General features: G+C 41.4%; 1 protein-coding gene across 1 annotated transcript in view; it reads left to right on the forward strand.

Moving 5' to 3' along the window:
* Positions 1-21,200, forward strand: part of CA10 (carbonic anhydrase 10) — a 537,563-nt gene that overhangs the window by 60,531 nt on the left and 455,832 nt on the right. The window contains exon 3 of the mRNA XM_021703952.1: positions 16,557-16,631. Within this exon, the coding sequence (XP_021559627.1) occupies positions 16,557-16,631 (75 nt within the window). The remainder of the gene's footprint in view (positions 1-16,556; positions 16,632-21,200) is intronic.

Here is a 21,200-nt window from a genome sequence, read left to right on the forward strand (position 1 = left end):
TTCCGTATTCAGAAGACTAAGTTCTAGTCAATGGAATGTGCGTGGAAGTAATGAGCATCATTTCCAGGCTGATGCCATGAAAACAACCTGTGAGAGCTACCCCACGCTCTCCTCCCTCTGGCCTGATGTCCACAGCATGGTGGTTTGAATCCATGTGGTGTGGACAGCAGAGCTACAAGGCAGAGGAGCCTGGGCCCTGCACTCAAGAGTCTTACATCAGTCAGGAAACCCAGTTTAAGATTTCACAGGTGTGAGAAATAAACTTGTCCTATGCCACTGAGACTTTAGAGATTACCTGTTACAACAGGGAAACTACCATCACTAGTGTTACCTTAGCTCCTACGCCTCATGAACATTTGCCTCAAATATATTAAAAACATCTCTTTCTTTCTCACTGAACTGTAAGCCTCTCCAAAACAGAAACCCAGAAGAGGTAGTCAAATGTAGATTACATTATAATGGTTTTTTTTGATTGGATTGAATTGAATCTTATTAAATTGGGCAGAAATGAAATAAATTGTACATAAAGCGGTAGTAAACCTCAGATGGTAAAGCTTACTTTCATCTGGAGGGAACATGGATGGTTTCAAGGAGAAGGTGGCCTTTGAGCTGATATTTGAAGAATTTGGAAATGTCATGAAGAAGATGATGTTACAGGAAAAAGAAATAGCATGAGCATTTGACACACATAAACAAGAGCAGATAGTTCAGTCTAAGACCTAGAGTCAGTCGGTGAAAAAAAATGTCTAAATTTACTTTAGTTCAAAATATTTATCGCGGAACTGTTCTGGTAGGAGGAAAAACCCATGAGGATACAATTTAAGAAGATGGCGTATATGAGACACAAGTACGTAATAAATGCTGTGAGAGCACAGAGAAGAGACCCTCGAGAGTAGAGTAAGTTAAAAACAAACAAACAAACATAAATTAACCACACCATACAGGGCATGGAAAGCCTCACTAGGACACTTGTCCATTATTGTGTAACCATTGGGAGCATTGAAGGGATGTGGTAGTGATCCAATTTGGACATTGTTTTGTAAATAGTTGGTGTCATTGAAGATTTTTGAAGATTCCACGAAAGACAAGAGCAAAATACTGCTCTAGGAGGAGAAATCTTTTTTTTTTATTATTTATTTGAGAGAGAGAGAGAACGCACATGAGAGCAGGGGGAGGGGCAGAGGGAGAGAATCTCAAGCAGACCAGACTCTGTCCTGAGCACAGAGCCCAGTATGGGGCTCCATCTCACAACCCTGAAACCATGACCTGAGCTGTAATCAAGAGTTGGATTCCCCTAGGAGGAGAAATCTTAATAGTGGGGTGGGTGTGGGGCAGCAGTGGGAGCATGGAGATGGGGAGTCCTGTGATTAGGCAGTTGTAATTGCCCATGCCAGTAGTTATTGAGGACTTGTGTCTGGGCATTATAAATGTGTGGGAAAGAATGGATTAAAGCTATAGCAGATGTAGAATCAAGTCTTAGTTTCTTCAGTATTGGAGGTGGGTATGTATAGGTTGGGATTAGTGTCAGCTGTGAGTGACAGAAAATACCAAATAAGATGGAGAGTTCGTTCTTCCTTGTAAATGTAGGCAGTGTAGGGATTCTAGCTCCTTCTTTCTTGTTACTGGCAACGAGGCTTTTGCTTTATGGTTCAAGATGGCTGCTTGAAGTCTTGCCATTGTATGCACATTCTAGCCTTTTGGAAGGAGTGAGAAGAGGCATAGCATTTCCCTTTAACACTTCCTGGTTCTGACTAAGATCTCATTAGCCAGAACTTAGTCACATGCCCACACTTAGCTACAGGGGAAGTAGGGAAATGTCTTTATTCTGAGAAGTCATGTGCCTTCCTAAAAACTAGGGCTTCTGTTGTAAAGGAAAAAGAAGAAGAATATGAATATTGGGACATTATTCTTACTGTGTTTGACACAGGGGCAAAACACTACTGTTGGGATCATGAAGTTCTGGAAAATAGAAGTGCCCTATTGAGTGAGCTGCTGAAAAGGTTGGATGGACCTGGAATGGAATGTCCTGGGGAAGAATATAAATTTTCAAGTCCTGTCATTGAAGTAGTAGCTATGATAGGTAGAATGATCAAGTCTTTCCAGTTACAAGTCTCCAGGTGATTCAGATTCCAAACTTTACTTTCGTCTTTGTTATTTAAATAATGAAACTCTAGTTCGACTGGTCTGGACTGCACAGATATGCTCCTAATTCACTGGCTCCACCCCTTACAAAGTATGTGACAGTCCCTGTTATGTACTCCATGGTCAGCAAACACTCAGTGGATCAGAATGTGAAAGAAGGACAAAACGATGTTGAGCTGCAAATAGATGAGAAAAATAAATTAATAAACCACCCTGGCCTTTTCTTAAGGTTTGCATCTGACCCTCTGTCCCATCATGGTTAATTGATTGCAGAGGGTCATTTTGTCTGCTTTCTCTGCAGCCCACTGACCTTGGCTTTGTCCTAGCAAATAGCACAGGTTCCCTGTATGAGTTCCCAGAATGGGTTGTTTTCCTGCTTCAGGTCTCTGGTCCTGTTTCCGCAGGCACCTTGCTGACTGCACTTTGATTTGCAAATGTCCTAAGTGTCCTTAAGGGCTCCTGAGCTCTCCCTCAGTCTGGCAGGGCTGTCTTTTTCCTTCTGAGTTGGCTCAGAATTTAGAGAATGAGAGTATGCAGATCAATGCTTCTATAGGCTGTGATTTTTTTTTTTTTTATTTCAACCAGATTCAGGTGAAATTATGCCATAGCTTCTGATTTCTTCTTCTGAGCATTTTCTACTTTTTCACTTTTGCTAGATTCCCGTTCTGCCTCTGGGTGCACCCTTCTCCCTACCAATGCCACCACCACTGACAGCAAATAATAAAAGTAATGGGTGCAGTTTATTGGGCATAAAGTATTGTCTTTTTTTTTTTTTAAGATTTTATTTATTTATTTGAGAGAGAGAGAGCATGAGCAGGGGCTGGGGCTGAAGGAGAGGGAGAAGCAAACTCTCCACTGAGCAGGGAGCCAGATGTGGAACTTGATCCCGGAGCCAGATGTGGAACTTGATCCCGGAACCCTGAGATCATGACCTGAGCCAAAGGCAGAAGCTTAACCAACTGAGCCACCCAGGTGCCCCTAAAGTATTGTCTTATATACATTAGTATATTTAGTATTTCTGACAGTCCTTCAAGGTAGTTATTCCCAATATTCAGATAAAGACATGGAGGTGTTTTGTGTATGTTTAACTGAGCATTTTAAAAGTGAAATGATTTGGCCAGAGTGACACAAAATTTAGTAGTGAATTTGTGATTCAACTCTGGGATGCTGCATATTCTTCATTATTTCACACTGCTTCTCAAAAGACACCAACTACCTTGCTTGTTTCTCTTCATTTGACTTAGCCTTACTGAATTCAAGCTTAAGAGAGAAATGAGGAAGTTTTAGTCTCATTCAAAGCTACTAGTTTTGATGGAAAGTTTTGTATTAAATGAGATTAATCCCACAATTGACTAACTCATTGATTTTAGGAATTACCAATGTTTATCAGCTGCAGTTTAAAAAGTGTTGGAACACTACATCAAAAACTAATGATGTACTGTATGGTGACTAACATAACATAGTAAAAAAATGTTTCATTGTATCAATAGTCTTAGTATTCTGAATACAACACACATACGTTTTCCTTCTCCCCATGATGGAGAGGGCAGGGTGAACCTGGGCGTGGACTTGAATTTTTGGGGTCTGAAGTTTCATCCACCTGTTTTAAAACATAGACAGAACCTACTACCAAATTGATCTATGGTATTTATGGAAAATACGTCTATACCTGATTCTAAGATAATAAATAACAGTAAAAAAATGGAATACAAAAGGTGTCCTGACTTTAATGAAATGTTCATCACAAGAATTTATGATGGAAAAGAATCATTCATTAGACAGTTACAGTACTTCTTGAATAGTTGCCTATTTGTCAGAAGTCAAATTGTTTTTAAATGGATTAGCATTATTCTATCATTATATATTTTTCTTGAGGTTACCCCAATATTTCTGTTTAAAAATAATCACTTACAGGGGCACCTGGGTGGCTCAGTCAGTTGAGCGCCTGACTCTTGATTTCAGCTTAGGTCATGATCTCAGGGTTGTGAGATTGAACCCCGCATCAGGGAGTCTGTTTGAGGATTCTCTGTCTCCTCTCTCTCTGCCTTTCCCCCAGCTTGCACTCTCTTTTGCTCTCTAAAAAATAAACAAAGAAATCTTTATAAAAAAAGCATATGAAGAAATTGGTGAAGCCATGAGAAGACCAAGGAAACATGACAGCTAAATGGAATGTGGGATCCTGATGGGATCCTGGGAACAGAGAAAGGACTTCAGGTTAAACACATAGGGAATCTGAGTAAAGTATGGACATTAGTTAATAATAATGTATCAATACTGGTTCATTACTTGTGACAAAGGTACTGATGAAGCTGATAGTGATAATAAAAGACACTGGGTGTGAGTATATGTGGGGAGTCTCTATCTTTGTAATTTTTCTATGAAACTAAAACTATTCTAAAATTTATTCCTATCTTATATCTGTCTGTCTGTCTGTCTATCTATCTATCTATCTATCATCTATCTATCAAAAGTAAATAAAGATACCAGGACTAGCACCAGATCACTATTTTTCTCTCCTGTTTCTTTTTTGTTGCCACCCTTAGTGGCCTCTCCCTCTCAAGCTCATCTCAGATTTTCCTCCTCAATTCAACTTCTAAGTATTGAACATCCCAGAGCTCTATTCTCTGTCCCTTTTGGTCTCTCTCTTTACATTTTCACATTCTTCTTGATGACCTCTTCTAAACTCAAGGTTTTAAATATCATTTATATGTCAAAAAGTCATGAACGTATATCCCATTTTGACTGTCTTCAGAATTCATTTTATATCCAGCCATCTACTTGGCATCTCCCCGTAAATGCTTACTCACCATCTCAAATGGAACTCTTGACTTCACTTCATGCTCCAAAGATACTCTTCCCCCAGTCCCCTTTGCCAGCTCAATAACTGTCAACATCGAATCACTCAGGCCAAAAAAGGTAGGAGTTATCTTTGATCTGTGGTCTTTTAACTTTCATCATTCATTCCATCAGCATGTTCTCTTCACTCTTCCTTTAAATGATATGGTGTCCATCCACTTCTATTTTCACCAACACAGTCCTAGTTGAAGCCACCAGATCACGACCTAAATTATCAGCCTCATCTTGAACCATCTTTCCATGCATCTACTCTGGTTCACCCGTAGTGGCTACTTCTCTGTTTCTTGAAAAGCCAAACTCCTTCTTGCCTTCGTAGGGTCTTGAATCCACCTGAAATACAAGTGCTATAGATCTGCATAAGACCAGATCTTTTTTGTCATTTAAATCTCAGATTGTCATAATCTGAAAGGCCATCAACTGTCACACAATCTAAAGTGTCCTTCCAGTCACTTTCCTATTATCTTGTCCTAATCTTTAATTATACTGCAGAATACTTTCTGTACATAATTTTCTCCTTCTAGTTTAATTCAGTTGCTTTTTATTTTCCTGTCTCCCTCCAGTAGAATACAAGTTCTTAGAAAACAGGATGTATGTTCGATGGTTAGAACACTGCCTGACAATTGTAGGTACTCTGTGATGTTTGTTGAAATAATGAAAGTGACAAATGAGAAATAAACACTAACATTCTGAAATTCAGGGATGTGAGGGATCACAGTGGAACTGAAGTGATCAGGAAAAGTTTCTTGAAAGGAGTGGGAATTGGTGAGCCTTTGAGAATTGGGTAAGACTAGTCAAGAAGAAGTCGGTAAAGAGGGAATTCTGGGGGGGAAAAAGGCTAAATAAAGCAAAGGTGTAGAAAGAGTAATAAACATGAATACTTGGGGACAGCAGGTAGAGCAGAAATTTTATAAAGATTATGAGAAATGAGATCAGACCGAGTGGTATAGATTCTAGAATACCAGGCAAAGGGACTAAGAATCATCCATGGTAGGGACTTTTCTCTCTTGTTGATTTTTGACTCGAGCTACATTTGAGCCTCTTAACTGCAGTCTCCTAAGCGTTTTAGGTGAAAGTAATACAGTCTGTTTCACCACCAATTTTTGTTTTTTTTCTTTTCCTTAATCTCCCAACTCACATACAATTTTGATGTCAGCTTGCTTGAGTCTGGCCGAATGTGCCAGGTGATTCTAGCTTATATATAGTTCCTGTGCTTGAATAGTCAGTGTGTGGCCCAGTTAGTTAGCACAATCCTTGATCGGAGTGTTCTGTCTAGTTTTTATGGTAAATGGGGGTCACGTAGGGTAGAGGAATAGAAATAAGTCTCATTCTTGTCTCACAACTTCAAAAATGTAAAGAATGGTGCAGATGTAAATACTCGCAGATATGGTGTCACCCTCACCCCCACCATACTTTTAAATGAAACACATTGAGCTTAAATAAAAGAGTTTGCTATGGCTTTGATTTCCCAGGCAGAGTGTCAGCTCCTGGTGGTCTTCCATCTGTCAAGTGAGTGTGGGCCTGTCCACCAACTTGAAACTGCTTTTGTCAACATTCCCATTGACCGCAAATGCAGGCATCACACCAACAAGTATTTGGATATAAACTAAAATCTCCCAAGGGTTGTTTGAGCGGGACTGCAATTTTGTATAACGTTCGACTTCACGATAGCATTTTTCATGCATTCGTCCAGCAGTTACTGGGCATCTCTTCTTCTTCTTCTTTTTTTTTTTAAAGATTTTATTTATTTATTTGACAGAGAGAGACACAACAAAAGAGAAAGAACACAAGCAGGGGAAGTGGGAGAGGGAGAAGCAGGCTCCCTGCTGAGCAGGGAGCTGGAGGTGGGGCCCGATCCCAGGACCCTGGGATCAGGACCTGAGCCGAAGGCAGACGCGTGAAGACTGAGCCACCCAGGCACCCCTGGGCACCTCTTCTGGGTGACGCTTTGCATAAATAATGGTATTTCAAAAGAAGGTATGTTCTCTGGCCTCAAAATATTAGTTTAGTGTGAAAGAATGACATAGAAACAGGTAAATATGGGGTACTATCTCCATGCCAAAATGTAAGATAACACATAATATCAGGGGTGCATGGAGGAGAGAGAGACCTACAGAAGTCAAGCACTTGGGGAAGAGTATTATCCCTGGCAGGTCCAGTGGGTGCCAAAAAATGTACCAGGATGGTCATTTACATTTCTCCTAGTGATCCATGCTCTTCTCGATGTTCCTGCTTCCCATGTAGGGGGCACAATCGGCCATTAAGGGAAAACGGTGATTGTCTTGGGGATAGGGAATGTGATCCTTCCCATCCTGCATTCAATGATAGCAGGATATTTTCACCTTCCAGCATTTGGTGTTCTACTGATCAGTGCCTCCTTCTTTATGTTACCTCCTTAGGCAGAGAAAAGGAGTTTCTTAAGGACACTATACTGTTCAGAGCTCCTCCTACCCCATTTAAATGAAGCAGCATGGTAGTACCTGTGGTCTAAGTGCATCTCCCCTATATTTTGTTCTGTCTTCCCTTATCATAGTCCTCCTGGCACAAATAACATCACACTGACCAAGGGCTTGGAAGTGCATTTTTGCAATGTGCATGCTTACAGTTAGGTGCATTTTGATGGGAGTTTCCTTAAGCAATCTCCCTTCCCCTGCGGGAGCCCCTTGTAAAAGCTCTTCTGTTCCATCTTGCACCATTTCCCTCCCTACCACGCCAGCCACTCTCAGTGCTGCCCTTGAGTTTTCTTTTCCATGAGGTCAAGAGACCACTATAATTTCCACATGGAGATGGTCCCAAGTTGTGTTTTCTCTGAACCTAAGGTAGTGATAGGGATTGAAAATAGAAATGTTGCAAAAGTTCATCTCAAAATGATGTGAAACAATTAACATGTGAAAATATAATTAGTTTATCTATGGACACAGAGAATCCCAGGATGAGAATCCCAGGAGTTATCCAGAAACATGCTTTATAGACTTAAGGGAAGGGTAATAGGGGTTTTAGGAATCAGTCAGTTCCTTTATGACTGTTTGAAAATCCCAGCATGGGGGTGTGGACAGTGTTTATAGGAGACCCCTACAAGTTTGGTGGTTAGCCCAGTGGAAATAGTGTGTGTGTGCAGGGGGGCCATATTGACTTTTATGTAGACTCTGGTGGCCAATTTCAGGGAATTTGGAAAAGATTTAGTATTACACATCCATTCTACAGTGCTTATTGATCAGATGCCATTTACCTGTAATTAGAAACTCATGTCTTTCCAAATTCTAATTTTCCTTTTAAAGTAGCTCACTTCTAAACATTTGAGTAGGGAAGCGGAACTAGATGACAAAAATCGTTTCTAGCTGTAAGACAGGAATCAACACAGTGCTGCGCACCACAGGCTGAATCCAGCCCTCCATGTGTGTTTGTAAATACCATTTTATTGGCACACAGCCACAGCCATTCATTTATATATTGTATACGGCTGCTTTTGTGTTACTGTGTCATAGATGAGTCGTGGGGACAGGGACAGTATGGCCTTCAAAGCCTACAATATTTATTATCTGGCCATTTACAGAAAAAGTTTGCTGACTCTTGGTCTAAGACACACTATATATATATATATATATATATATATATATAGTGTCTTACACTATATATATATATATGTATTATACATATATATATGTATTTTTTATGTATATATATATATATGTATTTTTTTTTTCTTTTCTTTATTAGGGGCATCCCTTCTCTGTTCATCCATTTCCTCAACTGCCCAAGAGGAGATCGGAGCAATGAATTCTGTGTCTCTTTCCAAATCCAGAGATTCTGAGTTTTCTTTTAAAACTCGCAATTTCTCAAACTGCCACAATGAAAAAAAAAGTTGAATAAAATTGAAATATGTTTTCCTTACTATCAAGAGGGGGCCCTTGCTATGTGTATCTCCTCATCTGGCAGTGATGACAGCTTTTACTGTCAACACAATTTTTTTGATTAGACACCTGGATTTTCCCCAGGGGCTGGTTGCACGGTAGGTAAAGAAATCCAGTGCACCGGCAAAGTGCTGCAGAGGCTAAGGCTGCTTTCTGTTCACCTGTTTACTCTGAGAATTCTCAGCTGGCTCTCCACTCACTGGATATCAGGAGGATCTGGCTGGGAAGGTTTAAAATGAAAAGCCAGTACCTCTCCTGGTGCACTGTTTGGAAACAAGCCACTCATGCTTACTGTAGCAGAGCTTTAAATATATTTTTTAAAGATTTTATTTATTTGTTAGAGAGAGAGAGCGCACACAAGCGGGGGGAGCAGCAGAGGGAGAGGGAGAAGCAGGCTTCCCGCCGAGCAGGGAGCCCGACGCGGGGCTCGATCCCAGGACCCTGGGATCATGACCTGAGCCGAAGGCAGATGCTTAACAACTGAGCCACCCAGGTGTCCCTGAGCAAAGCTTTAAATGAGGTGCCTTTTCAATGTGCTGTCCTGTCTTTCCAAACTGCCCAACAGTATGAGGCCAGACAGGGCATACAATGGCATTCAGTAACACATTGTATAAAACGCCTTCCTTTTCTTCACATCTAGCCTGCAGGTATCATATTTTATAATTGATAGACAGCAAGTGGGCCCAGCTCAGGCTGATTGATTTTTGCAGGGCGAGTTTGGATCCTTCACCAGGCATGTCAAAGAAAGCAAACGGAAACTCTGCAGTTCTGTCGTTCTAACAGACTTCATTCAGATGGTTTGATTGTCTTGCCGCCTGTTAAACTCTTACATAATTTCACTTCTGAATGGGTAGGGTAGCTGAAGGATCAATGACTGGACATGAAGGGAGAGCAGGATGTTTTGCTGCTTTCTGGATGGAACAGAAGCTTGCGGTGATACTTCTGTCCATTGCAATACTCATAATTATCCAAGGACTTCATTTTCTTCTACCTTTTAAATGACATCTCCTGGGACTCCTGGGTGGCTCAGTCAGTTAAGCGTCTGCCTTTGGCTCAGGTCAGGATCCTGTGGTCCTGGGATCGAGTCCCGCATTGGACTCCCTGCTCAGTGGGGAGCCTGCTTCTCCCTCTGCCTGCCACTCCCCCTGCTTGTGTGTTCTCTCTCTCTCCCCCCTCCCTTTCTAATGAATAAATAAATAAAATCTTTTTTAAAAATGACATTTCCTAAATCAGTGCTTAGGTCAGACTGATAGGTCTTCCTTATAATGGGCCTCTGTGTGTGTGTGTCTGTAGGGGCTGGGGGGGTTGCCTGTATGCACAGAGAGAAGAGAGAGAGAGAGAGAGAGAATAGGAATGTATCTAAAAATCTGAACACTTAGTCATTTTACTCAGGATTGTATTGGAATTGCTTTCCCTTTTTGTCATCTTAAGAACATCTTTGCTTTCTCTTTCTTCCTCGCTGCTTTTCCTTTGCTGGAAATGATAGTTTCTTAAGGATATGGTCAAATGGCAAGAAAAAGAAAAAATATTGAAATGTGTAATGCGGTGGCATGTGGACTTGACACTACAATTCAGATATATAGGGAAATGCGTTTTTTGTCTAAAAGTTTTCTGATTAGTGTTCAACATGCTTTATTCTCATTTAGTATGGATGAATAGTGCTGTAAATAATCCTGTTAGGTCAGTGACTGTCAAGAAGGGCATTGTGAGATTGTTTTATTTTTTTAAAGATTTTATTTGAGACAGAGTGAGAGCAAGAGAGAGAAGGAGAAGGGGGAGGGAGAAGCAGACTCCCGGCTGAGCAGGGAGCCTGATGTGGGACTTGATCCCAGGACCCCGGGATCATGACCTGAGCCAAAGACAGACACTTAACTGACTAAGCCACCCAGGAACCCCTTGAGATTATTTTAATGAAAAATACTGCATTTAGCACCAACTGGGTCAGGGCAGGCAGAGAATATGCTCTGCAATATATTTGACAGTTTCAAACAGTGATACATTGTCCCATGTCCCAGCAGACATTCAAGTGAGTGAAAAATTTTTATTTAAATGAGCATATAAACTCCATGTTGCTTATGAACACAAAGTATCTCTTACATAGTTTTAGTATGTCCTCTTCTCCAGCAATGCAAATACTGTGTCTATCAAGGGAAGATGGTACTTTATTTTGTTCTGAACTTTGCCAAGAGTAGTTCAGTATTTTGGAAAATCACACCACTGAGAGCAATGCCACTTGTGGATTGTGGCCTCTCCAATAGAGTACAACTGTCTTATTTTTTTTTTTAAGGTTTATTTATTTATTTGAGAGAGAGAGAGGTGGGGGGTGGGAAGAGCAGAGGGAGGGGGAGAGAATCTCAAGCAGACACCCCGCTGAGTGCAGAGCCCAACACTGGGCCCAATCCCAGGACTCTGAGATCATGACCTAAGTCAGAATCAAGAGTTGGACACTCAACCGACTAAGCCACCCGGGTGCCCCCCAACTGTATTATTTGTACCTGTTTCAGTCAAATATCCAACTTCTTCATTCTTCTGGTGTATCATAACCAAGTATTTACAAATTGAAATATATTTTATTACAAATTATGCATTTATCCTTTATATTACAGTTAAAGCATTACATTATGTTGATTGTTTTTTGAAATTATGTGCATAAATTAACAGTCAACAAGCTTTTTCTGTAAAGAGCCACATAGGAAATATTTTAAGTTTTGCAGGCTAATTGGTCTCTGTCACAATTATTCAACTCTGTCACTATAGTGAAAAAGCAGCCATAGACAATATGTAAATAAATGGATATGGCTGTGTTTCAATAAAACTTTATATTCTTCAATAACTTTATAACTTCAATAAAACATTGAAATTACCATTTAATATAATTTTCACATGTCATAAGATACTCTTTTTTATTTATTTTTTTGACTACTTAAAATGCAAAGCCTTCTTAGCTTTTGAGTGGTACAAAAACGGTCAGTGGACCGTCTTTGGCTACTAGATGATAATTTGCCAATCTCTGTTCTAATGCATCATGCTCAAGCATACACACTGAAATATATATTATTATGAATTACATTTATTTCTCCTTTACATTATAGCTAAAGCACTGTGTTAATTGTTTGCAATGGATATGTGTAAGTACTATCAATGAAAAGTTTTGTAAAACAACTTGGTAAAAATATTTAATATAAAACAGAAATTTTTTAGTGCTGTGAAGATCCTCACTTGTAATGATGAGATATATACAAGAGAGTGTGGCTTCTCATTGTGGTTTTGATTTGTTTTTCCCTGATGCCAGGTGATGTTGAGTATTTTTTCATGTGTCTGTTGGCCATTTGGATGTCTTCTTTGGAGAAATGTCTGTTCATGTCTTCTGCCAATTTCTTCACTGGATTACTTGTTTTTTAGGTGTTGAGTTTGATACGTTCTTTATAGACTTTGGATACTAGCCCTTTATCTGATAAGACATTTACAAATATCTTCTCCCATTTTGTCAGTTGTCCTTTGTTTTTGTCAACTGTTTCCTTTGCTGTGCAAAAGCTTTTTATCTTGATGATAAAAAGTCCCAATAGTTCATTTTTGCTTTTGTTTCCCTTGCCTTTGGAGACATGTCTAGCAGAAGTTGCTGTAGCCGAGGTCACAGAGGTTACTGACTGCATTCTCCTCTAGGATTCTGATGGATTCCTGTATCACATTTAGGTCTTACAGCCATTTTGAGTTTATCTTTCTGTGTGGTGTAAGAAAATGGTCCAGTTTCGTTCTTCTGCATATGGCTGTCCAATTTCCCCAGGACCATTTGTTGAAGAGACTGTCTTTTTTCCCTTGACATTCTTCCCTGCTTTGTCGAAGATCAGTTGACCATAAAGTTGAGGGTCCATTTTTGGGTTCTCTGTTCTGTTCGATTGATCTATGTGTCTGTTTTTGTGCCAGTACCATACTTTTTCTGATGATTAGAGCTTTGTAATAGAGCTTGAAGTCTGGAATTGTGATGCCACCAGCTTGGTTTTCTTTTTCAACATTCCTTTGGCTATTCTAAGTCTTTTCTAGTTCCATACAAATTTTAGGATTATTTGTTCCAGCTCTTTGAAAAATGTTGATGGTATTTTTTTTTAATTTAAAAGATTTTATTTATCTGACAGAGAGAGACAACAACCAGGGGGAACTGCAGAGGGAGAGGGAGAAGCAGGCTCTCCACTGAGCTGGGAGCCTGATGCAGGGCTTGATCCCAGGACCCCGGGATCATGACCGGAGCCGAAGGCAGACCCTTAACCAACTGAGCCACCTAGGCGCCCCTGTTGGTGGTATTTTGATAGGGACTGCATTGAATGTGTAGATTGCTCTGGGCAGCATAGACATTTTAACAATATTTGTTTTTCTGATCCATGAGCATGGAACATTTTTCCATTTCTTTGTGTCTTTCTCAATTTCTTTCATAAGTGTTTTATAGTTTTCAGAGTACAGATCTTTTACCTCTTTGGTTAGGTTTATTCCTAGGTATCTTATGGCTTTTGGTGCAATGAGATACCACCCTACACCAGTCAGAATGGCTAAAATTAACAAGTCAGGAAACAACAAATGTTGGTGAGGATGTGGAGAAAGGGGAACCCTCTTACGTTGCTGGTGGGAATGCAAGCTGGTGCAGCCACTCTGGAAAACAGTATGGAGGTTCCTCAAAAAGTTAAAAATAGAACTACCCTATGACCCAGCAATTGCACTACTAGGTATTTACCCAAAAGATACAAACGTAGTAATCTGAAGGGGTGCCTGCACCCCTTTATAGCAGCAGTGTCCAAAATAGCCAGACTATGAAAAGGGCCTTAGATGTCCATCGACAGATGAATGGATAAAGAAGATGTGGCATGTATATACAATGGAATATTACTCAGCCATTAAAAAAGCAAAACCTTACCATTTGCAATGACATGGATGGAACTAGAGGGTATTATGCTAAGTGAAATAAATCAATCAGAGAAAGCCAGTTATCATATGATTTCACTCATATGTGGAATTTAAGAAACAAAACAGAGGATCCTAGGGGAAGTGAGGGAAAAGTAAAATAAGACAAAATCAGAGAGGGAGTCAAACCATAAGAGACTTTAATCATAGGAAACAAACTGACAGTTGCTGGGGGTGTGGGGTAACTGGGTTATGGGCATTAAGGAAGGCACATGATGTAATGAGCACTGGGTATTATATAAGACTGATGAATCACTGAACTCTACCTCTGAAACTAATAATACACTATAGTTAATTGAATTTAAATAAAATAAAATAAGAAAAAAAAATAACATGGCTTTCCCAAGTACCTCTGAGAATAAAGAAAGAAGGCCATATTTATGGTTTAAATTGTTCAAGACAGTCAATTTTGTGAGTTTCAATAAAACTCAAAAATTCCTGTCTTTGATAAGGAAAATCAATCCTGGCTTATCTCTAATGCAAAGCTGTTAAGTGGTGTCTGCAGTTCAATACTTTTGGGCTTTCAGATATGTGTATCTCTTCCACACTTGGAATATGTTTCATGTCCAGCAGAGTTAGGCTGAAGTTTAGTGAAATATCAGAGTTGTTTGTTTGTTTTTTTGTTTGTTTATTTGAGTTTTTTTGTAGGATGTACTGCCTATGAGTTTTATTTAATTATCATCAAGGTGAGCATTACAAAATGTTTCAAAATGAGCTGCTGTAGGGGCACCTGGGTGGCTCAGTCAGTTAAGCATCTGACTCTTGGTTTCAGCTCAGGTCATGATCTCAGGGTCCCAGGATCAAGCCCCACGTCGGGCTCCACGCTAAGCACAGAGTCGGCTTGAGATTCTCTCTCTCCCTCTGCCTCTCCCCACCCCGCCCTAAAATGAATAAATAAAATCTTTAAAAAAAAATGGGCCACTGGGTCTGAGTGCATTAGGTGAATCTGATCTCACAGACTTCTAAACCTTTGTCATTCTCCTCTTTGTCCTATGACGACCCTCCAATGATCCGGGAAGGAGGGGGAAGGTGGATCATGCAATATCAAGGCTCAGAGGAAGCATCAGAATTGTTCTGAACCAGAGAAATGTCCTTTGTCCACCTACTTGGTAAACTTTCCAACCATATAACTCTTGATCTGGTTTCTTAACTTGGTCAGGTGTAAAGAATTCCTAGCTGATTTCAAATCTCCCTGTCTTTCCCTAGTACCACAAATACCAGGAGTCTGTTGACTCTTCCACTTGGCTCCCTGGCTGGACAAAGTCTCTCCAGCCTCTGTGTTGAGGCCACTTCTCCCTTTGCCTGCTGCCCCAGAACAGATGCACTGGCCTTCCACTCAGCTGCTTTTAGGATCTTCCTCAAGGGCTGTGGGAGCTCTATCCATTCCACATGGAAATGGGGTACTGGGTAACCCAGTGTCCTTTGACGCATCCCAAGCCCTAGACTTGCGCTGGGCAACTTGAAAGGTGATATCTTTCCAGATCCTTAAGTAGCTTCTTTGTCCCTCTTCTATTTGTGTCTCAACCCCTACTCAACCCCCACTCAACCCCCACTGTCATCTCCAGAAGGAGTGGGCTTCTCTTTCACTCGTCCTCTGTCATAAACCATTCTTCATCACAGAACTGCAAGCCTCAGCGGGCTTAATGTCATACGCAGAAAAAGTATTTTCTCTCTACTATGGGGAGACACTTGGAGCTAAGCTATTGAAGCTCATAGGGAAGCCAATTTGGCAAATCCTCCCTATGCAAAGCTGTGCTTTCAAACACATTGTCTTGGACCATGTTCTCTAACCCAGAATGATGCATCTAAAGGAGACTGAAAAAAGAACAAGATTTAAAGAAAGGCAATGAATGTCAAGGTTTAATGTTTGCTATGTACTCGCCAAATTACAGATATGGTTGAAATTACCTTATTTTCTTCCAGTGTGACTGACAGCTGAGATGTGAATGCAGTTCAGGCATCCACGTAAGTGTGTGTGCCGCCTGCACTTTGGGGCGGACACCCACATGTAATAGAATCACCGCAGATCGCCCACCAACTGCCGTAAAGGTTAAGGATTATCCTGAGGTCCTGTCGGCATGAGCTCACAGATCCCTATGCTATGTCCCAATTTCTTGGGCTTTCCGTGTTTCTCCCTATGACGACAAAAGCTCTCACCATGATGATTTATATTCTTGTTTTCATTTCCTGGGGCCTGAAGAAAGCCCTTCCCTCTTCTAGCCCAGCCCTTTTAGCAAATGCCCTACCTCTTTTCCATTCCTAAGGGGTTTGTGCACGTGTAGAGTTCTTGGCTGGCTTGTGGCTAGGATCAGCTTCCTCTCCTCAATCCCAGTGGAGGGTGCGTGTGTGTGTGTGTGCGTGTGTGTGTGTGTGCGTGCATGCGCACGCACGTGTACTGGGGCAGGTGCAGAAAAGAGGTGAGTCAGAGGTAGAGACAAGTGACAGGGGAATTCAGATAGGCTTAAATACATAATTATTGTCGATTTCCCTTGCATAGAAATCTCCTGAGTGCTTTTTTTATAAAAACACGAAGACAGTATATTGTGAAAAAAAAAGGAAAAGGAGGGTAGCTGCTGCATTTTGTAGGATGACTTGTGGGTAGAAGAAGATTATTGTATGTATATTCACCCTTCTTCCCAGACAGGACACAGGGATCCTCCACTAGCCTCTCAGTGTCTCTTCCTTTTTTCCCCCCTACAGCTCAACAGAATTCACCAAAAATCCATGAAGGCTGGTGGGCGTACAAGGAGGTGGTCCAGGGAAGCTTTGTTCCAGGTAAATACACATTTATTCTTATTCTTTTATTTTTTTTTAAAGAAAGAATTTGAATGAAATATAATATTATTTCCAGAATTTTGCGTTTGCTGCACGCCCAGGAAGGTATTGCAAGGAGCAGTGGCATCTCTCGTACACAGTGGTAATAAGACTTTTCCGTCAAGGGGCCGTTTGTTCAAGAGTGGCAGTTCCACCAAGACCCCCTTTCTCCATGGGAGCCTACAACCCTAGGCCTTTCCCTTGGGTGGCTCTGCCAGGGAGAGGGCTGCAGAGGACAGAGGGTTGAAGCTCTGTCTGTTGGAATTTGCTTAAGCGAGAAAGAGCCTTTTTTCTTTTTTTTTTTTTTTTAACATTAATGAAACAGGAAGTCTGGAAAGGCTGACCATGACAGGCTTGCTGGGATGCATGCTGTCACTGATGTCACTTTAGTACCATCTGTGGTCAGGACTTAGCAGATTGGGCTAAGCATGGGCTAAAAATAATGGCCGGAGTGGATGCTGTCAGCATGAGTGGGGAGAGAACTGAAGACAAATTAGAGCCAGAAACATACCATGGCTTTAGTGTCAAAGGAAGGCGGGGGTCCCTGTGGTCCCCCACCACTCTGCCCTTAATCACGGTCCTCCTCGTTCTGCTGTATCAGACTTTAATTGGGAGAGAGGCAAGAGAAAGAGCAAGAATGTTAAGGAGAAGGATGGACAGAAAGGCAGGTGAGATATCTCAGAGTATTTTTAACTGCCTAGATGTGGGAAGGGAAGAAATGCAGCTCTTGAGAGGAGTCGATATGGAGTTCCCCATTTGGGCGCTAAGCACAGAGGGCTTCATGTGTCGGTGGAGATCTTTGTAGTTGGTGGCAGGTGGGAAGAGCAGTGTCCCCAGCTCACTTGGTTCGTTCTTGGCTGCTGTCTCTTGTGTTCTGGTTCTTCTGTGGAGCTCCTGACGTCAACTGTGCAGAGCGCCGCAAGTTACTAAACCCCTCTGAGCGTTACTTTCTCAGTTGTACCGTGGGACGGTAACTAACCCATGCTCTTGGGGCTTTCCAGTAGGAGGAAAGCAGCTTGGTGAGGGAGAGGTGGGTGACCCACGAAAAAGCCAGCTGACTGCCAAATAGCCTCTTAAATTGAGATTATTAACTGTACAAATTTACTATGGCACATTTATTCCTTGGCCCAGTGGGCATAGAAACTGGTCTTGATTAATTCACCCAGAAATGATCAGGTTTCTAATAATAATCTTGTAACAACTTAATCGACACAAGCTATATTCATGTGGCCTGATCTAGATACATGGCATTTTATCCTTGACAACTGGGGACATCCCTTGCCAATGGATCGAGTGCTTATGGTTTTTCTGAGGAATCTGCTTCTCATATTCAAGGCATCCCAGAAATTGTATTTATAATTATGTGCTTGTGCTTTGCAATTATGGAATTAAAGCAACAAAGGGCATTCCCTCCAGGTTACAATGAGTCTTGCCAAACTAATAATATCCTCCAGTATCCTCTGTAGTGACTGAAGTGCTCACGGATAATACTGAATAAGCCCTGCAAAATTTTGCTTTTCTGCTCCACATTTTATTTTTGATGTTTTCCCCTCGGTTGGCACATCCCTTCTTTACATGTGTTCAAAGCCCTCTTTTGATTTGGTTGTTGCTTCTGAGACAGCCACAGGAAAGTTTTATCTTTCCTTTTGTGTGTTGATTTAAAAAAGCTGAACTCTTCCTCATTTCCAGCTTTATAGGAGATAATATGTATAAAACGTGCAGTGAGGACTCAAGTTGGACACACCTGGCGTTGAGTCTGGGTCTTTGGCTTCCTACTGGTCATTCTGTCAGCAAATTGCCTACCTCCTCTCAGATCCTTCGGTTATTCATCTGTTAAAATGGAGATAAGGACCCAGTTAGCCTCATGAGGTTTTGTGAGGATTAAATTATATAATGCAAGATAAGGTGTTTATGGTAATGCCTGAGGCATGGTGTGAGTACATGTCAGTTGTTCTGGGTATAACTATTATTATTTTATCAATAGCGGTGTAATTGGAAATTTGATACTTCTCTGCTTGGGAAAAAGCAGAAAGCTATAAACTGGAAACATAGTAATGCAAGTGAGGGTCTCTCATGATGCATAGAACAAGGAAGATGCTTAGTAATTGTTCCTTGGATTGGTGAGCTCACCTGCTCTCTACACAGTGGCCAACTGAGAAATGACTTTATCGTCCTCTGCATCTAATGGTCCCAAAGTCCTTTGGCTTCCTGGAAAAGGAGACTGGCATCTGATGATTTTACTTCTTAAACTTTTGGGGCACTCCACTCTGTTAAAAAAAGATAAGAGTCATGAGAATTTTTGAAATAAGTAATTGGACCTGAGGCTGTGGCATCTGACACACTCCAAATGACCTACTTTGTCTGAGTTGGTGCTTAGGGCAAATGGTGGACCCTTTATCTCTTATTATCATTGCTGAGTATAAGGTCGAGAGTATTCTTTGCTTTGCCACTGGGATTTTCTTCATGTTATGGATGTGTGAAAAAGAAGAGAACTTAGTATGACTAGACTATTTGGGCAAGTTTTATTGCCCCATGGGTTCTTTGCAGGAATATCTAGAAAAAAGTTGGCATAACAGTTGTGAATCTGTGATTTCAACAAAGCTTGTGGTGCAAAGAAATACATGATTTCTCTAGCAATGGCAAGCACAAGGTTAATTTAGCACCAGAATAATCCACTTTGGTCAGTTCAAAGTACCTATGGACTAACCACCTGATGCTGAGCACCATGCATGGGGCTGTTGATAAAGAGGTAACTGATACATGGTTCTTATTCAAGGGTACACCCACCGTCTAAAGAGGAAGATGAGCCGCAAACCTGTGACTCGGTATAACAAGGGCTCTAATAGGGTTTATGGAACATGTAAAGGCATCCATAAAGGATTGTGATTCTGCCTGCCTGTTGATTAGCAGACTTTGTTGTTTTCCTGCTCAAATCCGCACTTTCATCAAACCTCACCCCTAACTACAGCCTACTTTGCAGGCGGAACCCTGATTTTATTTATGTTCACCCACCACACAGCCATGTGCTCAGAGAAGGAGTCCCTTTCCAGCCCCAGAAAGTTACTTTTGATTAGTATCTACCCCACTAATGGTGATTTCAATCTCTTTCTTGAGGGTGATTGATTTAGACATCATGATGGCTATTTTCATGTGTCAAATTGGCTTGTTAACAATACCAAGATATTTGGTCAAACACTATTCTAGATGTTTTGGTGAAGATACATTTTTTTTTAAAGTAGACTCCATGCCCAGCATGGAGCCCAAAGTGGGGCCTGAATTCATGACCCTGAGATCAAGAGCTGAGCTGAGATGGAGAGTCAGATGCTTAACCAACTGAGCCACCCAGGCACCCCACTGTGAAGTTTTTTTTTTAGATGAGATTACCATTTACAGCAGTGAAGCTTAGGTAAAGCGGATTACCCTCCCTAATGTCGGTGGACCTCATCCAATCAGTTGAAGGCCTTGAGAGAAAGACTGAGGTTCCTCAAGGAAGAGGGAATTGTGCTTCCAGAACCTTTTGGCCTCAAGCTGCAACATCAACTCCTCTCTGGGTCTCCAATCTGCCACCCTTCTCTGCAAATTACAGATTTGTCAGTCTCCACAATGAAATGAGCCAGTTCCTTAAAATAAATCTCTCTCTCTACACACAGACACACACACATTCTATTGGTTCTGTTTCTCTGGAATACTCTGACTGATTCACTAATACAGACATGAGCCTGGGTAAACAATTCTGTCCACGGTGGGGACAAAAGCTACACCGAAGACGACGAAACAGGGGTGCCTGGGTGGCTCAGTTGTTAAGCGTCTGCCTTCGGCTCAGGTCATGATCCCAGGGTCCTGGGATTGAGCCCCGCATCGGGCTCCCTGCTCCGCAGAGAGCCTGCTTTTCCCTCTCCCCCTCCCCCTGCTTGTGTTCCCTCTCTCGCTGTCTCTCTGTCAAATGAATAAATGAAGTCTTTGGAAAAAAAAAAAAAAGATGACAAAACAGAGACTTGCAATGAACGCAGCTCTTGCATGGCTTACTTGGTAGCATTAAATTAACCATGGAACGGCCTCATTTTCTTAAGTGAGACAACAAACCTCTTCCTGTTGGAGCTGTTTGGAGTCAGGCTTTCTGTCACTTGCAGCCCAAAGCATTCTCCCAGATTCAGGGTTCTCAGTGGAGGAGGAGGAGAGGGTGGGGTAATATCGGAGTGAACCGAGCTGGCAGTGGGGTCGAAATGCAGCGTGGGTGTGGGGAGTGTCTACAGGGCAGGGCGCACCATGGGACTCATGCGTGAGATTCTTTGTGTTTCACGTTCAAGAGCATAGACACAGTTCCTTTAAAAATAGAGGAATTATAAGACATCCCTGAGCTCTGGAGGGACACAATCAAATGTGTATTTTAAAAAGCCAGTTCTGGCTATAGTAATGAAGATGTCCTGCATTTTGATAAGAATATCAGAGACACCAAGGATTCATGAGGATTCATGAGGTGGCTTCTTTCTTTCTTTCTTTCTTTCTTTCTTTCTTTCTTTCTTTCTTTCT

The sequence above is a fragment of the Neomonachus schauinslandi genome, chromosome 15, assembly GCF_002201575.2.
Source record: "Neomonachus schauinslandi chromosome 15, ASM220157v2, whole genome shotgun sequence".
In the NCBI taxonomy this organism is placed as follows: Eukaryota; Metazoa; Chordata; class Mammalia; order Carnivora; family Phocidae; genus Neomonachus; species Neomonachus schauinslandi.